Consider the following 19,395-nt stretch of genomic DNA (forward strand, 5'->3'; position numbering starts at 1 on the left):
CTAGGACAGGCCAGTGAGCCAGGAGATGGGTGCGGCCAGCATGGGTGGAGAGATGTCACAGGGCTACAGAAGCAGCAGGTGATCAGAGTGGGGGCCCTGGGTGGAGGAAGCCTGTGGGTTAAGAGGCACATTGGGGATCTGCATTAGAACAGGTGGTCAGCTGGAGCATCAAATACCTGAAACAGAAGTGGGATCTGAGAGTCCAGGGCCATGGGCAGTAGCAAAGCCCAAACATACACCCTGGCTTCCCCGCTGCAGACATTGCTAGCCGATCCCAGCATCTTCTCCTTACAGCTGGAAGCCCCCACCAATGGAGCAGAATGGACACATGAAATTCTCTTGCGATCCCAGGACAGGGGTGGGATTCAACAGGGGACTCTGAGCCCTCTCCAGACACCTGCAGATCTGCACTTGGTCCCCTGATCCTCAGAAGAACGCTGAGAAGGTGACAAGCAGGTGCTTGCAGGACTCCTATTTTCAAGAGGAAACTGAGGCCCAGAAGCCTACGGCTGGTAAAAGGACAGAGCTGGGCTTGAATTAAGACCCACTTCCAAATCTGCCTCCTGCTCTTTCCTGGGAGAGGTTGTGAATCGGCGGCCAAAATAATGAAGACTGCTGAATCCGCATTTTTTTTATTGTGGTAGAATACACATAAACATGAACTTTACCATTTTAACCACTTTTAAGTGTACAGTTTTGTGGCTTTTCATGTTGATGTGCAACCATTATTACCATCCATCCACAAAACTCATTCATTTTCCCAAATTGAGACTCTGCACCCATTAAACAAGTACTCACCATCCCTCTCCCCCACCCCCCCAACACCCACCCTTCTACTTTCTGTCTCTGCAAACTTTACTCCAGGTGCCTCAGATTAGCGGGATCATAGGTTATTTGTCCTTTTGTGTGAATCAACATTTTTAACCCGGATTGCGCACAGTGGAATTCAAGTCATAATCTGGCTATTGTGCTGATTTAAATGACGTTTACTAACTCTCTGCTATCTTTATTTTCTACCAGAAAAACACGTGTCTTGGTTTAACTCATATGCTATTTTCATTTAAGTGGGCAGGTTTTTTTTGTGTGTGTGTGTGTTTTGTTTTTTTTAATCTCTATGGACAATCATAAAGCCTTCCCTGGGGGAAAAAAAGGCTCAGAGAGTTTCCATGACAACTTAATGTCAGGAAGCTAAATCAAAACTCTTGAGACTTATTTTTAGAAACTGTTTTTTAGGAGTTAGGCAAGTTGATGCTAGCTGGTAATCCTGTTTTCAAGTTGAGTTTTGGGGTGTGTGTGTGTGTGTTGCTGTTTTTATGTATCTATTCATCAAATAATTACTGAGCACCTAACAGGTCAGGCACTATGCTAGTGGGCATTGGGCCATATAATGTGGGCAGGACAGAAACGGTTCTTGGCCCGAGGTTTGGTAATTAAGAAATACGGTAGATGTTCCTGAGAGAAACTTTTATTGCTAACACGAGCTGAAGTCCGATGCTGGGGTGGGGGCAGGGGATATATTTGGGGCAAATTGAAGATGACCAACCAGATGACATTACCCACGGAGGAGTCTGAGGCCTCTCCCTTGAGCCTTTGAATTGTCTACTTCTAAGCCACTGAATATTTCTGATTGCAACATGGGACTGGTTTTTGACTTTTAAAAAAACTTGGATTCAGCCTTTAAAAAGAAGGAAATCCTGACATATGTTACCGTTTGGATGAAGACATTATGCAAGTGAAATAAGCCCGTCACAAAAAGACAAACACACCATGATTCCATTTGTAGGAGGCATCTAATGCAGTCACACTCCTAGAGACAGAAAGCAGATGGTGGTTGCCAGGGGCTGGGAGGAGGGAGAATGGGGAGTTCTGGTTCAATGGGCATCAAGTTCAGTTTGGCAAGATGAAGAAGTTCTAGAGATCTGTTGTACAACCAACCACATGCCTACAGTTAACGCTACTGTACTGTAGGTACACTTAAAAATGTGTTTATTTACTGCAATTTAAAAAAAAGAGTCTGGCACAGCCCTGGCCATAGATGGGACTCAATGTTTGCTCAATGCAATCATCTTGCTGGCTCAAGTCCTGGCCTGATGTTTTTGCTGCCAATGTTAGCTATGGGGTTGGAAATGGTTGGTGGTCCCCCCTCCCTGCTGCCTTTTTAGTGTGTGCAATTGAAGATGCAGCTGGGAAAAAGCAAAGTCAAGGCTTTTCTAGAAAGTCATCTACCCGGGATCGTTCATTTTCTGGACAAGTCCTGTGTCCATCTGACACACTGACTTTGAGTCTCAACTCTGGACTGAGGTTGGCCTCCCACGGCCACAGTCGCAGAGGTTAACAACAGGCCTGCGTCAGGTGGCAGCCACTAACATGTGGGGTGCCCTTTATAGTTTATGCATTCACCTCATTTCGGCCGCTTTCTGGCTTCTGGTGCCTTCTCCAGGCTTCACCAGAGGGGTTTGTTTGCAGAACTGATGCCTTAGGGTTTGTTGAGGTTTGTTTTTAAAAATTGGCTGTTCCCACCCACCTTCCCTTGAGATATAAATAGAAGAAAAAAAGAGGTTTAATTAGTAAGGCAAGACATTCGAGCTACGTCCACTTGATCCTTGAAAAGGAAATCTAAGAGGTTCTTACTATCACTTTTTCAATCCTATATAAGGTAGGTCAGTAAGGACGCAAAAGCACATCCGTGTTTTTTGCTCCTTCAGCTCTTTTTTCTGATTCTTCTTGGGGGAAAATCTAAAACGGTGAGTAGCTGGTGGACCTACCAGACCCCAGACTCTTCTTCCCTACGCATTCTTATTAGGCTGGTGCATGCTGTGCTCAGATTGCTCTGTTCCCATGGAGTTGACACCTGGAAGGATTCTGATCTCCGGAAGATGGGCTTTTCATGTCTCTGATTCCCATCCTTCAGGAGAAATAGCATCTCTCCCACAGAAGGTCTATCCTTTCCCCGTGGAATTTGCAACATTGCATTTCTCTGGCTGGTGCAGGAAGATGCTACTGCAATTGTGACATGCTTTACTTCACCATGGTTTGTAGATGTTTATATAAAAGGTCAATTATGTAAATATAATTTTGATAAGAAAATGAAATCAAATTGGTTTTTAGGTGGTGCTTTAAATTTCATCTTCGGGGTGTATTCCGGAGAGGGCCCTGAGACAAAGATGGCTGGGATCTTCTCAGTACTTGGTTTCTGTTTGGATACTCTGTCCCATCACTTCATACCACGCTGATTACATTTTTCAAGTTCTCAATGAATGTACTGTTTCCATGGGCTAAAGAGGGGGGACTCCCCCAAGACGAGCTTGTTCCTGCCCGCCACTCACCAGATGTCCCTTATCCCGTGTGGACAGGTGGACAATGAGCATCACAGATGTCCTCAGTGCGGAAGACATTGCGGCCGCCCTGCAGGAGTGCCAAGGTAAAGGGCGATTGAGGCACGGGCGGGGTTTTCCCTTGTACTCGCACTTCCGGCAAAGTCCCAAAAAATTAACATGTGAACTTTGCCGAAAGTTCATGGGATCAGAGAATAAAACTGTTCTTGATTAACTAAGATTATAGGGACATGAGATCTCATTTCCGTAAGGCAAAAGAAACTCACAGCGAGCAAAGAGGTCATTGGCTGCTATGTACCTATCTGACTCCAACAATTGCATTTTCCCTCCCGGAGGAGACCAGGGATGCCGGGGTCTTGGAGACACAGCTGTAAAATGGGCAGGGGAGGCACAGGGAGCAGAGGAGGGAGGGGCAAACCAAGTGGAGAGGAAAGCTGGGGGCGGGGGAAGGAGACGATACCCAAAGCCATCCAGGCTTGGCTGCTTAAGAATCCTCAACCAGTCACAGCCCTCTTTGTCTTTAAAAAGATTTATTTATTTTTTTTGAGCAGAGCATCCCTGTGGCTCAATGATACTCTTATTTTTAATAACCCATATTTTCAGCATCTTGGCCCAAACACAGGATGCGGTCCAGTGAGCACCGGAATAACCCATTCTCTGTTCTTCAGACCCAGATACTTTTGAGCCCCAAAAATTCTTCCAGACATCAGGCCTCTCCAAGATGTCGGCCAGTCAGGTGAAGGATGTCTTTCGGTTCATAGACAACGACCAGAGTGGATACCTGGATGAAGAAGAGCTTAAGTAAGCCTAAGCCTGTCCTAAGCCTGTCTGGCACCCCGACATTGCTAGTGGGGCTGGGGTGCAGTGGAGGCCAGCTGCTCGGTATTTCTTCATGGACCAGCCTCGATGCCAGTCCTTCAGCAGCCTCAAGAAAGGGAAGGACATGAGTCGGCAGCCACATGTCGAAACACGGGCACCTAAGACTGGAGGGGCCAAGATGAACTAGTTTTAGGGGTTTTCTTTGGCCAATGGACTTATCAACAAAACTCTGAAAAAAAATTTCTGAAACAAAATGCCCAGCAAATACTTTCTACAATGAAGGAGAACTTTGCTTGCTAACACCCTGACTGATGACCGAAATTGCTGGGAACAGGGGGTTTGCTGCTTCAAGAGGAAAAGAAAGGGTAAGCGGGAAGTGCTTGGTCTTTCAGAAAATCCCCCTCGGTCTCTATTATCCTGTAGGTTTTTCCTCCAGAAGTTTGAGAGTGGTGCTAGAGAACTGACCGAGACAGAAACCAAGTCCCTGATGGCGGCTGCAGATAATGATGGAGATGGAAAAATTGGGGCTGATGGTAAGTTCACACCTGCACAGAGCATAAGAGACTAGCTCAAGGAGCATCAGGGGACTTGGGCCGTGAGATCAGATGGATGTGGGTTAAAAGCCCCCTTTCTTAACTTTGCTGAGCCTCAGTCTTTTCATCTGTAAAATGGGACTCAAGTGAGGGTGCAATTGATGTTAGGAAAGACTGGCACGTGGCTGAGGCTGTACCATAGAAGCTGGTCCTGCTGGTCACTGTCTATGAACCAGAAAATATCCTTTACCTGACTAGGGGACTAGCGAGTTGCCTGGCCAATTATGTGCAAGACAGCTTCATGTGCTTTGAAAATAGGGTAAGGAATTCCCACCCGAGGTATCTGAGCCCCTCTGAACGAGGGAAGGATCGACATTCTCAAGAGTGTCTATACTTTAAAGCGCCTATTGTCTAGAGTAGGAAAGCCTCTTAGCTTTCAAGGGTTTAAACCAGTGATGGCGAACCTTTTGAGGTCAGCATGTCAGCATTTTGAAAAACCCTAACTTAACTCTGGTGCCATGTCACATACAGAAATTTTTTTATATTTGCAACCATAGTAAAACAAAGACTTAAATAATGAGTTCGTGTGTCACCTCTGACACACATGTCATAGGTTCGCCATCACTGGTTTAAACAAATATGTTTGATTGGATATTAGCCCACGAAATGGACAATGTTATGCAGAGACCACATAAACCGGTTGAAACCCCATTCCTGGAGTCTTCTGTGTGCAGAGCCCGCATTCCACTGTTAGCATCCTTGTCCGGCTGCAGGGTTGTGTTCGTAGGATTTTGTCCTGTTGCTCATGTGCTCGCTGGCTACTGTGTGTGCATGCCAACGCAGAAGGTATGTGCGGTCCTTATGGTGGCATTCTTTTGAAATTAAAAACTGCTCCTTTAGATCCTTATTTTAAAAATCTAATCAAAATGATGCCACGATAACTGTCCACACTGGGAGTTGGTGTCGCTTCTGTAAATAACTCGGGAAAATGGTTTAGGTAAGGAGAGACTGATTTTTTTCAACCTAACCATGAAAGACTTCCAAAATAGGCAAAGCTTAGTAATAAATATGAAGTAAATCCCCAGTTTTCAATTCCTCTCCGGAGCATCTACATCATCATTATTAATAGTACTAGTGGCCCGGTGCACAAAATTCGTGCATGGGGGGTGGGGGGTGTCCCTCAGCCTGGCCTGCACCCTCTCCAATCTGGGACCCCTCGGGGGATGTCTGACTGCCAGTTTAGGCACGATCCAGCCTGCTCTCTCCCAACTGCCCCCCCTACCGGCCTGCTCTCTCCCAACTACGACCCCCCCCCCACGCTGGCCTGATTGCTCTAACTGCCTCTGCCTTGGCCCCGCCACTATGGCTTTGTCCGGAAGGTCTCCCGGAAGGTCTTCTGGTCTAATTAGCACATTACCCTTTTATTAGCATAGATTATTATTATCTTTTAGTAATATAAGCTTTTGGGGGTATGGTTAAGATTCAAAGAGAAAAATTAGTTCAAATTCTCACCTTATTAAATGTTTCCAAAATGCAAAATGTAGCTACAGTATAGACGAAAACCTCCCATTTCCATCTTAAACTGACCAGACAAAAAGTTAAAAGTTCACAGATTGTGATTGGCCATTATACCGAATTCACACCTGGCCATGGAGAGAGGACGGGTGGGCAGGTTCTAATACAAGCAAAGCTACAGGAGGTGGTTAAAGGAGGTTAGGCAGGAAGAGGAAACACTTAGACCAGTGGTTCTCAACCTTCTGGCCCTTTAAATACAGTTCCTCATATTGTGACCCAACCATAAAATTATTTTCGTTGCTACTTCATAACTGTAATGTTGCTACTGTTATGAATCGTAATGTAAATATCTCATATGCAGGATGGTCTTAGGCGACCCCTGTGAAAGGGTCGTTTGACCGCCAAAGGGGTCGCGACCCACAGGTTGAGAACCGCTGACTTAGACTCTCTGGACTGTGGTCGGTGACACACTCTCTTCCTTTTGTGCTCTTTGGAGGGCCATGCCCATCACCTGACATTTGCTCCCTTTCCTTCCTCTTCAGAACTCTCATGGGCCACAGTGTCTGTAAAGTACTGAGCCATCTCCATTGACCCTGTTCTCACCTCTTCTGTTCTAGAATTCCAGGAAATGGTACATTCTTAAAGAGCCCAGACTATGGAGATAGACACAATCAGCTGGAAGGCCTCCAAAACCCCAGGAAAATGGGAAACCCCACCTCTTCCCCCTAATTTATTTATTAATTCCCCCTGGAATGCTCCTGCGACTCGCTCGGTGTTTAGTGAGGTAATAGACTTTAGTCGTTCATGACTTTCCGGTGGTGGGTATGCCCTGACGACTCCCGTAAGGCCCCCAGCAGAAATGCCTTTAAAAATCACCTAATAAAGACACGTTTCTCATCACCTGCTGTTGTGTGGGTGTGGTTTTTTTCTCAGGAAGGGAGCTGGATGAAAGCAGTTTGGGAACTTTGAGACGATGCCTGGTCCCCGCAAGCACTAAGCAAGCAGCGTTTGTGCTGTGCATGAGCGAACAGAAAACAGGTTGAAAAAACATGTCACAAGCAAGTTGGCACTGTCAAGCTAGGCTTTTCTCAGCGGTGTATCCGAGTCAGACAGTAATAGGAAGGGGTTTTAGACAGCAGAACCGCTCTTGCTTATGTGCTTTCTGCTCCTGGGTGTTAGATTTCCGTAAGAGAGCTTTAAGCAACAGCAAATAGAACTAGACAGAAGAAAGTGGGAGGTGCAGCCAAGGAGGCTTACCGTGCTAGGTGAACACAAGCAGACCCATTTTCAAACATGTTTTGTTTTCTTAGAAAAACAAGCTGAGACTTTCCTGTTCTGACCCAACCTCCTGCTGCCTCCCCCTCTTTCTCAGCCACTATTTTCCTGGCTTGTATTCGATGCCACCTGAACCAATTACACCAAGAACTGCCTAACATCTGAGGCGAGCTGGGGGGTCCTGTTACAGGGTTTCATGAGGGTGGGGTGATCTCCGGCCAGGAAACTCTCACTGGGCTGCCTTCCAGGTGGCAGGGTGAAGCTCTGCTCCGGCTGCCTGCCCAGGGGCTGAGGACTCCGGGAGGAACTGAGGCATTTCCCTGGGCGCCCCTTTAAAAATACACTTTTTACCCCCGTACTCGAGCTCCCAAGGCCCTGGGTTCTTCCATCATTCGGTGACTTTGAACCCCTGGTTTTTGGAGGGTCATGTGAGCGCAGCTTTTTAAAGTCTGGGGGCATAGACGACTGTGGGGCCTCACAGTGACTTTAGAGCAGTGGTTCGCAACCTTGGCTGCACATTAGAATCACCTGGGAATCTTTTTAAAATCCTGATTTCTGGGCCTCATCCTCCGGAAATTCTGTTTCTTTGTTATGGGTTGGGGCCACAACACTAGTAACAAAGAAACAAAATTTCCGGCCGGAGGATGAGGCCCAGAAATCAGGATTTTAAAAAGATTCCCAGGTGATGCTAACGTGCAGCCAAGGTTGAGAACCACTGCTTTAGAGGGACAGGGTGAACACTTTGTTTGAACAACCACATGTTTATTTAATGTGCATCAGAAAAAACAAAGCACAGACACGTGGCTCCAGTACTTGAGACCAGGCTATGGGGAGCAGGAGACATGAATCTGAAGAAGAATGAGTAATATTGGAGATGGTATTCAGGGGACAAAATCACAAAGGCAGTTTTCAAATGAGTCAAAATGGGGAACTACAGCTGGAAAATGAAGTCTTTGGGGAGAGCTGGAGAACCAAACTGTCACTTCGTGGCCGGCTCCTCGTTGCCTCCCCGCACACGCCTGTACTCCATCCTCTCCTTGCCTCACCCCTGCCTGCTCTCCATCCTCTCCTCACCCCTGCCTGCCTGCACTCCATCCTCTCCTCACTCCTGCCTGCTCTCCATCCTCTCCTCACCCCCTGCCTTCCTCTTGGTTTGTGAAAATGTCCCCCAGACCGCATTTGTCAATCCCTCGAAATAGAAGGGCCGTCCTGGCCACTGCTGACCTAAGAGGCTTGATTCTTAGACGCCGTTCTGCCCTCCCCTCCACACCACACGTGGATGCAGATCCTTCCCTTACCCTGGGTTCACTCCACTCGCCTTTCTCAGCACAGGGAGCCCCTGAGCAGCTCACAGCGACCCCGCAGCCCTTTCACCGCAGGGCTCTGGGCACCACATGTTTCAGGAAACAATGGGAATGATGATGCTTTAGGAATAATGGTGCTGAGCTTTCAACTGGCCAATTACAAGCCATCACCACCCTCTGGACCAGCAAAGGCCACCTCACCCGCCAACCGAAGCAAAGATCATGGGTTTCTCTTATTTCCTTTCTCAGGGGGCATCTGTATAGGAATCATGACTAGAAGGGTCATTGGAGCACGGGACCCTGTGTCATAGGGTCATACTGATGTCTGTCTTGGGGAAAATGCTTAGAGGACAGGTGTATACGAGAGGATAAACGGCCACAAATTGTCCATAGAGTGATGGTCAGCTATTCATGAATTTGGTTCATTCTACTGTTACAAAAGTATAATTCAAATTATTTTTGCCCATTTCAAATATAGTACTTTTTCATTTTTCCAACGCAGTTTTAGGAAATTAATTTTAGAGTCTCTGCCAATAGACAAGAAGTAGCAATCAAAGGAGACATCTTTTTGTGTTTAACACCCCAAAAGTGCCGGGTGGTATGCTTAAATGAAACAATAATCTTGTCTTTACCCATATCCACTTTTAATTATGTTGTTTGGATTTGGGTGTTTTGGGGAGCAGGGGTGGGCATTCCACCTCTGAATACAGGTAACAACAGCTCTGGGCATTTGATCATATTTGTTAATTAGCACTGTTTGGGGATTTTTTGTTATTTTTCTAGGTTTAAATATTGCAAAAACATTAGCATTTCCAAATCTTTGGTAAAGTATGATTTGAAAACAAAAAATGTTTTCAGAAACTACCCAACTTTAATCATTATATAAATTTCATGCAAAGCAAATGGGTCCTAATCAATATGCCCCTCACAGACAAAAAGAGCGAAAGGATCTATAGCGAAATGCTAACAGTATGATCGCCAGCTGGTAGGATCACAGAACAGCGAGATAAGACCGGGGCCATTCTAAAAGCAGAGCTGAGTAATTACAGAACATTCAACACAAAGATGCAGAATTCACTCAATTATTGTTACGAAGCCAAAGTAACAAATTCTGATTTTAAATATTTTCACCCCACATTTGAATTAATGAAAGCCCTGCATACTTACCATGTTCCTGAAATTTCTAGTCATTTTAGACTAGACTGTAATTCTATATGCCAGGGAAATTTTTAAAATATAACACGTCCAAAGTCCAATCAAAACTGGAAAAACCCTAAATAAAATCCCAACAACCCAGAAAAGGACTTGGCAGGCATCTAAACAACTTCACTTTTGTGGCTGTTTGCTCGGCTGACCTCACTTGCAGGTGACCACCGACCTACCTGGAGAGAGCATGCTCTCGGCAATGAAATCATGTATTTTGACTTTGAAATGAGGGTCTAGGATGGCAACATAGGGGACAGAGCTGACAAGCCTGGTGTCTGTCCTTTTTCCTGATTGCTTATTAAATAGGGAAGCAACAGTAACTTTAATTTGTACAGTTTTTACTTATCATTTGGCTCATATTTTATAATAAATGGAATATGATCGCAATGCCAGCTTCATGAATGCTTCATCATTGCTGAAGGTCATTCAGAATGATTAAAATATTTCAAACATCATTTTTATTTGGCTTCAGCACAGCACATTATAAAATACGTACATGATTTTTTAAATGCATAGGCTTTCACAGTCCTTTCCAGCTCAAATAAAAAGCGTAGCCAACAGGGAAGATTTCTGAAATACTTGTCTATTGGTTTACAAGCTCCATAGTTCATTCTGCGTAACAACTGCAGTTTAATTTTGTGTAATGAGTCCCCAGGAATCCAATTTCAAGCAAAAACCTATCTTCTATCTCCTCTGCTAATGCTAAGGGATGGTATTACTGTGCAAACACTTAAGAAGACAGATGAAATTGGAATCACCAGGATCGTTTCCACTGGGCCTGTTAATTTATTCACTGGAAAGGCTATTCATTTACATAATGTTTTAACTGGCTTCCAAAAGTAACTTTTTTGGTCAGGGAGTGGATTTGAACATCATTTGCATAGGACTTCTACAATGAATACATGGATTCACACATTACATTACTTTTGAGTTGTAAAGTATTTGAAGCGTTCAGGTGAGAATATGCAGAGACATAAACACCTGTGTACCTTCCCCCCTCACTTGATCAAATCTTGACGTGAACTGTCTGGTGCAGTGGTTCTCAACCGTCTGGCCCTTTAAATACAGTTCCTCATGTTGTGACCCAACCATAAATTTATTTTCGTTGCTACTTCATAACTGTAATGTTGCTACTGTTATGAATCATAATGTGAATATCTGATATGCAGGATGGTCTTAGGCGACCCCTGTGAAAGGGTCGTTCAACCACCAAAAGGGTCGCGACCCACAGGTTGAGAACTGCTGGTCTGGTGGCTTAGCAACATGTCAACTAGCGTGGGCTGTAGGTACCAGTCAGGCTGGGCTACGAGAGCCATTTTGCCTGAGATTTGGAAGGTGGGAGAGAAGCAACAGAGTATTTATCCTCCAGAAGTCCATGTGGGGTGGTCACTTACCTTCCAGCTCCCCTCCTTGGTGTGGGCTCCTCCTTCAGCTCCCAGTTCCAGGCGTAGGTTTCCTTCAGTGACAAGGGACACCAGCTTTACCTGGAGGACTCCCCATTATCGGAGTTGGGGGCGTAGGAGACCGACATGAATTCCAGTCTGTCCTCCTGGGTCCCAGCCTGTCTTCGCTCTCTCTCTTTATATCCATCGTCCCTTCCTGACTGCCTGCTCTGCAGACATACAAAAAGTAGGTTTATAGTTGTGAGTACGCAAAACAGTTTATTCTTGTATTATTAACTATTAACTATTATATTACTAGTGTACCGGTGCACAGACTCATGCACAGTGAAAGGAAATTAATTAGAAGAAATATTTTAATACTGCTATTCGCCCTTTCTCTATAATAGAAGTGTCAACCAAATTCACGATTGACAATGACAGATGGAAACACATGCGTGCGATTAGTGCCAGCGAGAGCTTTATTGTATCGCGCATGCGTGAGTCAACTTAGCCTTTTATATATATACTAGAGGCCCAGTGCACGAAATTCGTGCACTGGGGGGGTTGTCCGTCAGCCCAGCCTGCACCCTCTCCAATCTGGGACCCCTCAAGTGATGTCCGACTTCCCATTTAGGCCCGATCCCACCCAAACGGGCAGTTGGACATTCCTCTCACAATCTAGGACTGCTGACTCCCAACCCCTTGCCTGCCTGCCTGCCTGATCACCCCCTAACCACTTCCCTGCCAGCCTGATCAACACCTAACTGTTCCCCTGCCGGCCCGATCGCCCCCAACTGCCCTCCCCTGCAGGCCTGGTCACCCCAACTGCCCTCCCCTGCAGGCCTGGTTGCCCCCAACTGCCCTCCCCTGCAGGCCTGGTCGCCCCAAACTGCCCTCCCTTGCTGGCCCAGTCACCCCCAACTGCCCTCCCCTACAGGCCATCTTGTGGCGGCCATCTTGTGTGTTGGAGTCATGGTCAATGTGCATACTGGTAATTACTAATTAGCATATCGGGGCTAATTAGCATATTCCTCTCTTATTATTGTGTTGGAGTGGTCAATTTGCATACTGGTCATGACTAATTAGCATATCTGGTCATGACTGTGAGGGCACTGTGACCAATTTGCATATTACCCTTTTATTAGTATAGATATGTGTGTGTGTGTGTGTGTGTGTGTGTGTATACATCTCTTTCAGGTAATTGTCAGCAACACAGCAGTAAATATCAACACGAAGCAGATTATTATTGTAGATCACACAGGGAGAACAAAGGGTAAAATATGTAACTGCAGCAGTGTTTGACTATATTCTGCGCAGTGAGAAAACCTGAAGTCATTTCCAAGTTCCACCATTTCTTCTTTTCAGTCGGGTCAAATTTCTAAGCTTTCTAAATCTCTGTTTTCTGGCTAATGAAAAGAAAATAGGATTCCACCGAGTCTCCTATCTACCTACTCCAGGACTTCTGTGAGGATCAAATGAGATGAGGCACGAGAAAATGCTTCACAGACATTTGATTGAACTATAAAATGTTTGCACCTGACTATAAGGCAAGTTGGGTTCCTGGGCTGAAGAAACTCCAAGGAGTCTAGTTGCTAGGGAGAGGAAGCTGGGTTTTGCTATGTGATGTCATTACCTGGCGCCCACAGCCACCGTTTCCTGGATGGGCTGGGCTGCGGGCCACATTTTGCGCCATGGGGTCTTGGCAGCGTTGGCTGCAATTTGGTAGGGTGTCACTCCAGGGTGGTGGCGGGGCCTGTGTCCCACTTGGGGAAAGCCAAGTGTTGGTTTGTCAGCACCAGGTCCGTGGTGCCCCCTGGTGGTCAGTACACATAATAGCTACCAGTCAAAGGGGAGGACAGACACTTGGCCTTTTATATTTATAGATTTATTTGTATAATATGTCTTTTTATTATATTATTATTTCATATCCTTACCTATGATTTATCTTTTGGGTAATGACAGCTGGTGATTTAACCTACTTTGCCCACCCCTGTAAGTGACAATATATTCCATGGCTACATAATAGCTTAATACATGTAATATCCAAAACCTCCCACCCTGGAATGGCGACTTTCTACCTGAAATCATACTCCCTTCTACCACAAAAACGTGCGGTCCTACACCTCATTCTCTTGGAATTTTGAGTTCACAAATTCTTTTTCCAGCTTTATTGAGGTATAATTGACATGTAAAATTGTAATTTTATTAACATGTACAACATGATTTTAGGTACGTATGCTCTACGAAAGGATTTCCACATATTTACCTTTTGGGGGGAGAGGGGGCTTAAAAACACAATTCTATTCTTAGCAAATTTCAATACTACAACACAGCATTATCAGCTATAGTCACCATGTTGTACTTTAGGTCCTCAGATTTTATTCATCTTATAACTGAAAGTGTGTACCGTTACTAGCCTCTCCCTTTCCCCCATACCCTCCAGCCCCTGGCAACCACTATTCTACTCTGTTTCCGAGTCTGACTTTTTTTTTTTTTCTGGCTAATGAAAAGAAAATAGGATTCCACCGAGTCTCCTATCTACCTACTTTGCTATGTGATGTCATTACCTGGCGCCCACAGCCACCGTTTCCTGGATGGGCTGGGCTGCGGGCCACATTTTGCGCCATGGGGTCTTGGCAGCGTTGGCTGCAATTTGTGGGGTGTCACTCCAGGGTGGTGGCGGGGCCTGTGTCCCACTTGGGGAAAGCCAAGTGTTGGTTTGTCAGCACCAGGTCCGTGGTGCCCCCTGGTGGTCAGTACACATAATAGCTACCAGTCAAAGGGGAGGACAGACACTTGGCCTTTTATATTTATAGATTTACTTGTATAATATGTCTTTTTATTATATTATTATTTCATATCCTTACCTATGATTTATCTTTTGGGTAATGACAGCTGGTGATTTAACCTACTTTGCCCACCCCTGTAAGTGACAATATATTCCATGGCTACATAATAGCTTAATACATGTAATATCCAAAACCTCCCACCCTGGAATGGCGACTTTCTACCTGAAATCATACTCCCTTCTACCACAAAAACGTGCGATCCTACACCTCATTCTCTTGGAATTTTGAGTTCACAAATTCTTTTTCCAGCTTTATTGAGGTATAATTGACATGTAAAATTGTAATTTTATTAACATGTACAACATGATTTTAGGTACGTATGCTCTACGAAAGGATTTCCACATATTTACCTTTTGGGGGGAGAGGGGGCTTAAAAACACAATTCTATTCTTAGCAAATTTCAATACTACAACACAGCATTATCAGCTATAGTCACCATGTTGTACTTTAGGTCCTCAGATTTTATTCATCTTATAACTGAAAGTGTGTACCGTTACTAGCCTCTCCCTTTCCCCCATACCCTCCAGCCCCTGGCAACCACTATTCTACTCTGTTTCCGAGTCTGACTTTTTTTTTTTAAGATTCCACATGTAAGTGATACCATAAAATATTTGTCTTTCTTCGTTTGGCTTGTTTCACTAAGCATAATGCCCTCCAGGCTCATCCATGTTGCCACAAACAGCAGAATGCCCTTCTTTCTCCTGGCTGAATAATATCCTACTGTATGCACAGGCAGCACATTTTATTCATTCATTCATCTGTCAATGGACACTTAGATTGCTTCCATGCCTTGGGAATTGTGAATAATGCTACAATGTGCATGGGAGTACAGATACCTCTTCTGGATAATGATTTTCTTTTCTTTGGATATATAACTAGAAGTGGGATTGCTGAGTCATAAGGTAGTTCTGTTTTTAATTTTCTGAGGAACCTCCAAACTGTTTTCCATAGTGGCTACACCACTTTACATTCCCACCAACAATGGACTGGAGTTCCCTTTTCTCCACATCCTAGCCAGCATTTGTTATCTCGTCTTTTTGAAAACAGACCTAACAGGAGTGAAGTGATATCTCATCATTTTTATTTGCCTTTCCCTAAATGATTCGTGATGTTGAAAGGATATCTTTTCATGTACCATATACATGTTGGCTATTTGTATATCTTATTTGGAAGAATGTCTACTCAGATCCTTTGCTCATTTTTAAATTGGGTTATGTGAAAGTATTTTCTATTGTTTGTATGAATTCTTGATATTTTGGATATTAACCCCTTACTGGATGTGTGGTTTGCAGATATTTTCTATTCCATGGGATGACTTTTCATTTTGTTGATGGTTGCCTTTGCTGTGCAGCTTTGTAGTTTTTTATTCTGTTGCATGCACTTTTTGTGTCAACTCCAAAAATCCTCTGCCATAACCAATGTCAAGGAGCTTACCGGTTTTCTTCTAGTTTTATGGTTTCACCTTTTATGTTCAAATCTTCAATCCATTTTGAATTGATTTTTATGTACGGTGCAAAATAGTCCAGTTTAATTTTTTTTTTTTTGCATGTGGCTATCCAGTTTTCCAAACACCATTTATTGAAGAGTCTATCCTCTTCCCAATGTAACTATTGGCTCCTTTGTCATAAACTAATTGACTATATGTGCATGGGTTTATTTCTGAGCTCTCTATTCTGTTCCAATGATCTTGTCTGTTTTTATGCCAATACCATACTGTTTGGATTACTATAGCTTTGCAATGTAGTTTGAAATTAGGGAGTGTGATGACTCCAGTTTTGCTCTTCATTCTCAAGATTGCTTTGGCTCTTCAAGGTCTTTTGTGGCTCCATGTGAATTTTAGGATTGGTTTTTGTGTCCATAAAAGTTACCATTGGAATTTTGATAAGAATTGCACTGAATCCGTAGATCACTTTAGGTAGAATGGATATTTTAACAGTATTAATTCTTCCAATCCATTAACACAGAACATTTTTCCATTTATTTGTGCCTTCTCCAATTTCTTTCATCAGTGTTTTATAATTTTCAGTGCATAAATCTTTTACCTCCTTGGCTAAATTTATTACTAAGTACTTTATTCTCTTTTGTTGTTGTTGTTAATCCTCACCCAAGGATATTTTTCCATTGATATTTAGAGAGGATGGAAGGGGGAGAGACAGAGAGAGAAGCATGGATGTGAGAGACACATCAATTGGTTGCTCCCACCCTCACTCCAACTGGGCCCGGGATTAAGACTGCAACTGAGGTATGTGCCCTTGACCAGAATTGAACCCAAGACCCTTCATCAGTGGGCTGACGCTCTAACCACTGAGCCAAACCGACTAGGGCAGTATTTTCTTTTTGATGCTAATGTAAATAAGATTTTCTTACTTTCTCTGATAGTTCCTTGTTAACAACAACTGACTTTTGTATACTGATATTGTATCCTGCAACTTTACTGACTTCCTTTATTAGTTCTAAGGGGTTTATGGTGCAGTCTTTAAGGTTTTCTATATATAAGATCATATTATCTGCAAACAGAGACAATTTTACTTCATGGCTTGGATGCCTTTTATTTCTTTTTCTTGCCGGATTGTTCTGGGGAGGACTCCTGATCTTAGAGGAAAAGCTTTCAACCTTTCATATGTGAAGTGTGGGCTTGTCACATGTGGCCTTTATTAAGGGATGGTATATCCCTCTGTACCAAGTTTGTTGTTGTTTTTTTACCATGAAAGGATGCTGAATTTTGTTGAGTGCTTTTTCTCACCTACTCAGATGATCACATGATTTTGACCCTTCATTTCCTTAATGTACTAGTAGTGTATCACATATATTGATTTGCATACATTGAAAATGTCTTTCAAGAGCAAGTAATGATAGTAATAATTTGTTGAATAATGATTAAGTGCTGGGCACTAGATGTCCAAAGTCCATTTAATTCTTATGGTGAAGTCTTCAAGGAAAGCCTTTACTATCAGTCATTTTACAAACAAGAGATACACACTGGAGAAAGGTTAGGTAATCAGTCCAAGGTCTCACACCTAGTGAGGGATTGAGCTAGGATCAGTGCTCAGATCTTTCTCATGTCCAAATTCCAACACTGTGCCCCTAAATGTGAAAACCCATTCTGCCAGGTTGGATAAGTCCTGTTTTTAAACTTAATCTGTGACCAACGACTGTTGACTCCAAGAAAGAAAATACTGAAAAGGGCTCTAGGTGGCCAATTGGGCCAAATTTAAAAACAGGGCCTAGCAGCCTTGCTAAACAGGGGCCTCTCACACAAGCTACACTTCAGGGAGCACTGAACTGCCTGCCTGCCATCTGAGCCAACCTTCTAAAGGAATTCCTGGAATCCGATTTCAACCAATAAGACTGGGACTTTGTCCATGCAATGGGAGCTGCATAGCTATAGCCCCATCAGCATTTTCACTGACCGATCAGGTGCCTCCATTAGGACAAATCAGGACAGTGTTGCTGAATTTCAACCAATAGGACTGGACTTTGTCCATGCAATGGGAGCTGCACAGCTATAGCCCCATCAGCATTTTCACTGACCAATAAGGTGCCTCCATTAGGACAAATCAGGACAGTGTTGCTGTTTTTTGTTTTGTTTTTGTTTTTTTTTCAATATATTTTTTATTGATTTCAGAGAGGAAGGAAGAGGGGGAGATAGAAACATCCATGATGAGGGAGAATCATGGATCGGCTGCCTCCTGCACACCCCACACTGGGGATGGAGCCCACAACCCAGGCATGTGCCCTTGACTGGAATCAAACCTGGAACCTTTCAGTTCGCAGGCTGACGCTCTATCCACTGAGCCAAACTGGCTAGGGCAGGTCAGTGTTTGTTTGTTTTTTGCCCAAACTGTGGACTTGGAGTCATTTGCAAGGGGGGGGGGGGCACTTCCCTCCCTATAAATCAGATTCCCTCTGACTCAGGGAATGGGCTTTCCTCATCTACCAAGATTGTGTTTTCCTGCTGGAGCTGTACCAGGTAAGCTGTCTGGCTGGACCAGGCCAGAGTGGGCCAGCAGAGTCCAGCTGTCTTGCCAGAGAGGGGCCAACCTGCAACACGAGGCTGCCTCGCACCAGACCTGCCTCACGGCCCTGCTGTCCCACACCTGTGCTGTCTCGCAGTTGAGCTGTTCTGAATAAATTCTCCTTCCCCGTGCCCCAAATTGGGGCTTCCTATTAGAGTTGAACGGATGCCAACCACCACCAGCTGACAGCAGACAACCTAACGGTAGCTTAAGGTCTTCTTGAGCTTGGCCAGGCAGTCGGCTGCAGTTCCATCCGCTTGAATTCCAAATACCAGAAGCAGCGAGCCATTCCAACTGCGCCAGGATCCACAGGACTCAAAAGCAAGGGAACCCTAAAAGCTGGGAAGGGCGGTGCCCTGGGCGCCTCGGCGAGGGGTTGGCTCTCGGGAGGAAGCCATGGCCGCTCCCACTTGGGCGCCCGCAGCGCCTTCAGATCTGCCGTCTTTCTTCGGAGCCACAGGAGTTGGCGTAAAGGGCGAAGTCTGTCGATTTGGTTTGAATCACGGTCAGTTGATGTCTCTCAAATTGGAATAAAAAAAAAAGAAAAAAGAAAAACAACACCTTAGATGCTCGAAGGGAGGCACGGCGAGGGGTTGGCTCTCGGGAGGACGCCATGGCCGCTCCCACTTGGGGCGCGCGCAGCTGCCGTCTTTCTTCGGGGCCACAGGAGTTGGCGTAAAGGGCGAAGTCTGTCGGTTTGGTTTGAACCACGGTCACCTGAGGTCTCTCAAATTGGAATAAAAAAAAAAAAGAAAAAGAAAAACAACACCTTAGATGCTCGAAGGGAGGCTGCAGATGAAGACGGGCCCATCTCCAGCTGAACGCACGCGCGAGTTTCTTTCCCCGCAGGCCGTCTTTGCGCCTTCGCGCTTCCTGCTACGCAAGACTCTGCTCCATCCATCTTTCCGTAAACAAGCAGCCATGCCCTCGACCCAAGACAGAACCCTGGGCGCAAACAAAAAAACACACGTCACCTTCGCCTTACCTCTCACGGAGGACACGCCTGCCCGGCAACCAACCCACTCCCGCGCGCCTGAGGGGGACGCCGCGCTGCGGTTTCTTCTTCCGGGCTGACGGCGACCACTTCCGGGGCGACCGCTAGGAGGCGGAAGTGCGGTTTCCTGGAGGCGGCTGTCTGGGGACCGGCAGAGGGAGGCTCCC

At 45.0% G+C, this 19,395-nt stretch overlaps 2 protein-coding genes across 2 annotated transcripts in view; one reads left to right on the plus strand and one right to left on the minus strand.

Moving 5' to 3' along the window:
- LMTK2 (lemur tyrosine kinase 2) overlaps positions 1-11,577 on the minus strand; it is a 112,164-nt gene extending 100,587 nt beyond the window's left edge. Inside the window, exons 1-2 of the mRNA XM_005879449.2 lie at positions 11,549-11,577; positions 11,382-11,465 (exon numbers count right to left, since the gene is read on the minus strand). Of these exons, the coding sequence (XP_005879511.1) occupies positions 11,382-11,465; positions 11,549-11,577 (113 nt within the window). The remainder of the gene's footprint in view (positions 1-11,381; positions 11,466-11,548) is intronic.
- Positions 840-7,102, plus strand: LOC102256041 (oncomodulin). Its single transcript, XM_014550348.1, has 5 exons — positions 840-2,744; positions 3,354-3,421; positions 4,004-4,136; positions 4,578-4,687; positions 6,820-7,102. Exons 2-5 carry the CDS (start codon positions 3,361-3,363, stop codon positions 6,843-6,845), a joined length of 330 nt encoding a protein of 109 aa, XP_014405834.1. The 5' UTR covers positions 840-2,744; positions 3,354-3,360; the 3' UTR covers positions 6,846-7,102.
- Positions 11,578-19,395: the final 7,818 nt, after the last annotated feature.

This window comes from Myotis brandtii, unplaced genomic scaffold (genome assembly GCF_000412655.1).
Source record: "Myotis brandtii unplaced genomic scaffold, ASM41265v1 scaffold6, whole genome shotgun sequence".
NCBI classification, from domain to species: domain Eukaryota; kingdom Metazoa; phylum Chordata; class Mammalia; order Chiroptera; family Vespertilionidae; genus Myotis; species Myotis brandtii.

Bases quoted from the DNA above. Each gene is read 5' to 3' on its own strand.
- LOC102256041 (XM_014550348.1), top strand. From the start codon at position 3,361: ATGAGCATCACAGATGTCCTCAGTGCGGAAGACATTGCGGCCGCCCTG. The intron at 4,137-4,577 runs GTAAGCCTAAGC...ATTATCCTGTAG, and splicing joins CTGGATGAAGAAGAGCTTAA to GTTTTTCCTCCAGAAGTTTG. The intron at 4,688-6,819 runs GTAAGTTCACAC...CTTCTGTTCTAG, and splicing joins TGGAAAAATTGGGGCTGATG to AATTCCAGGAAATGGTACAT.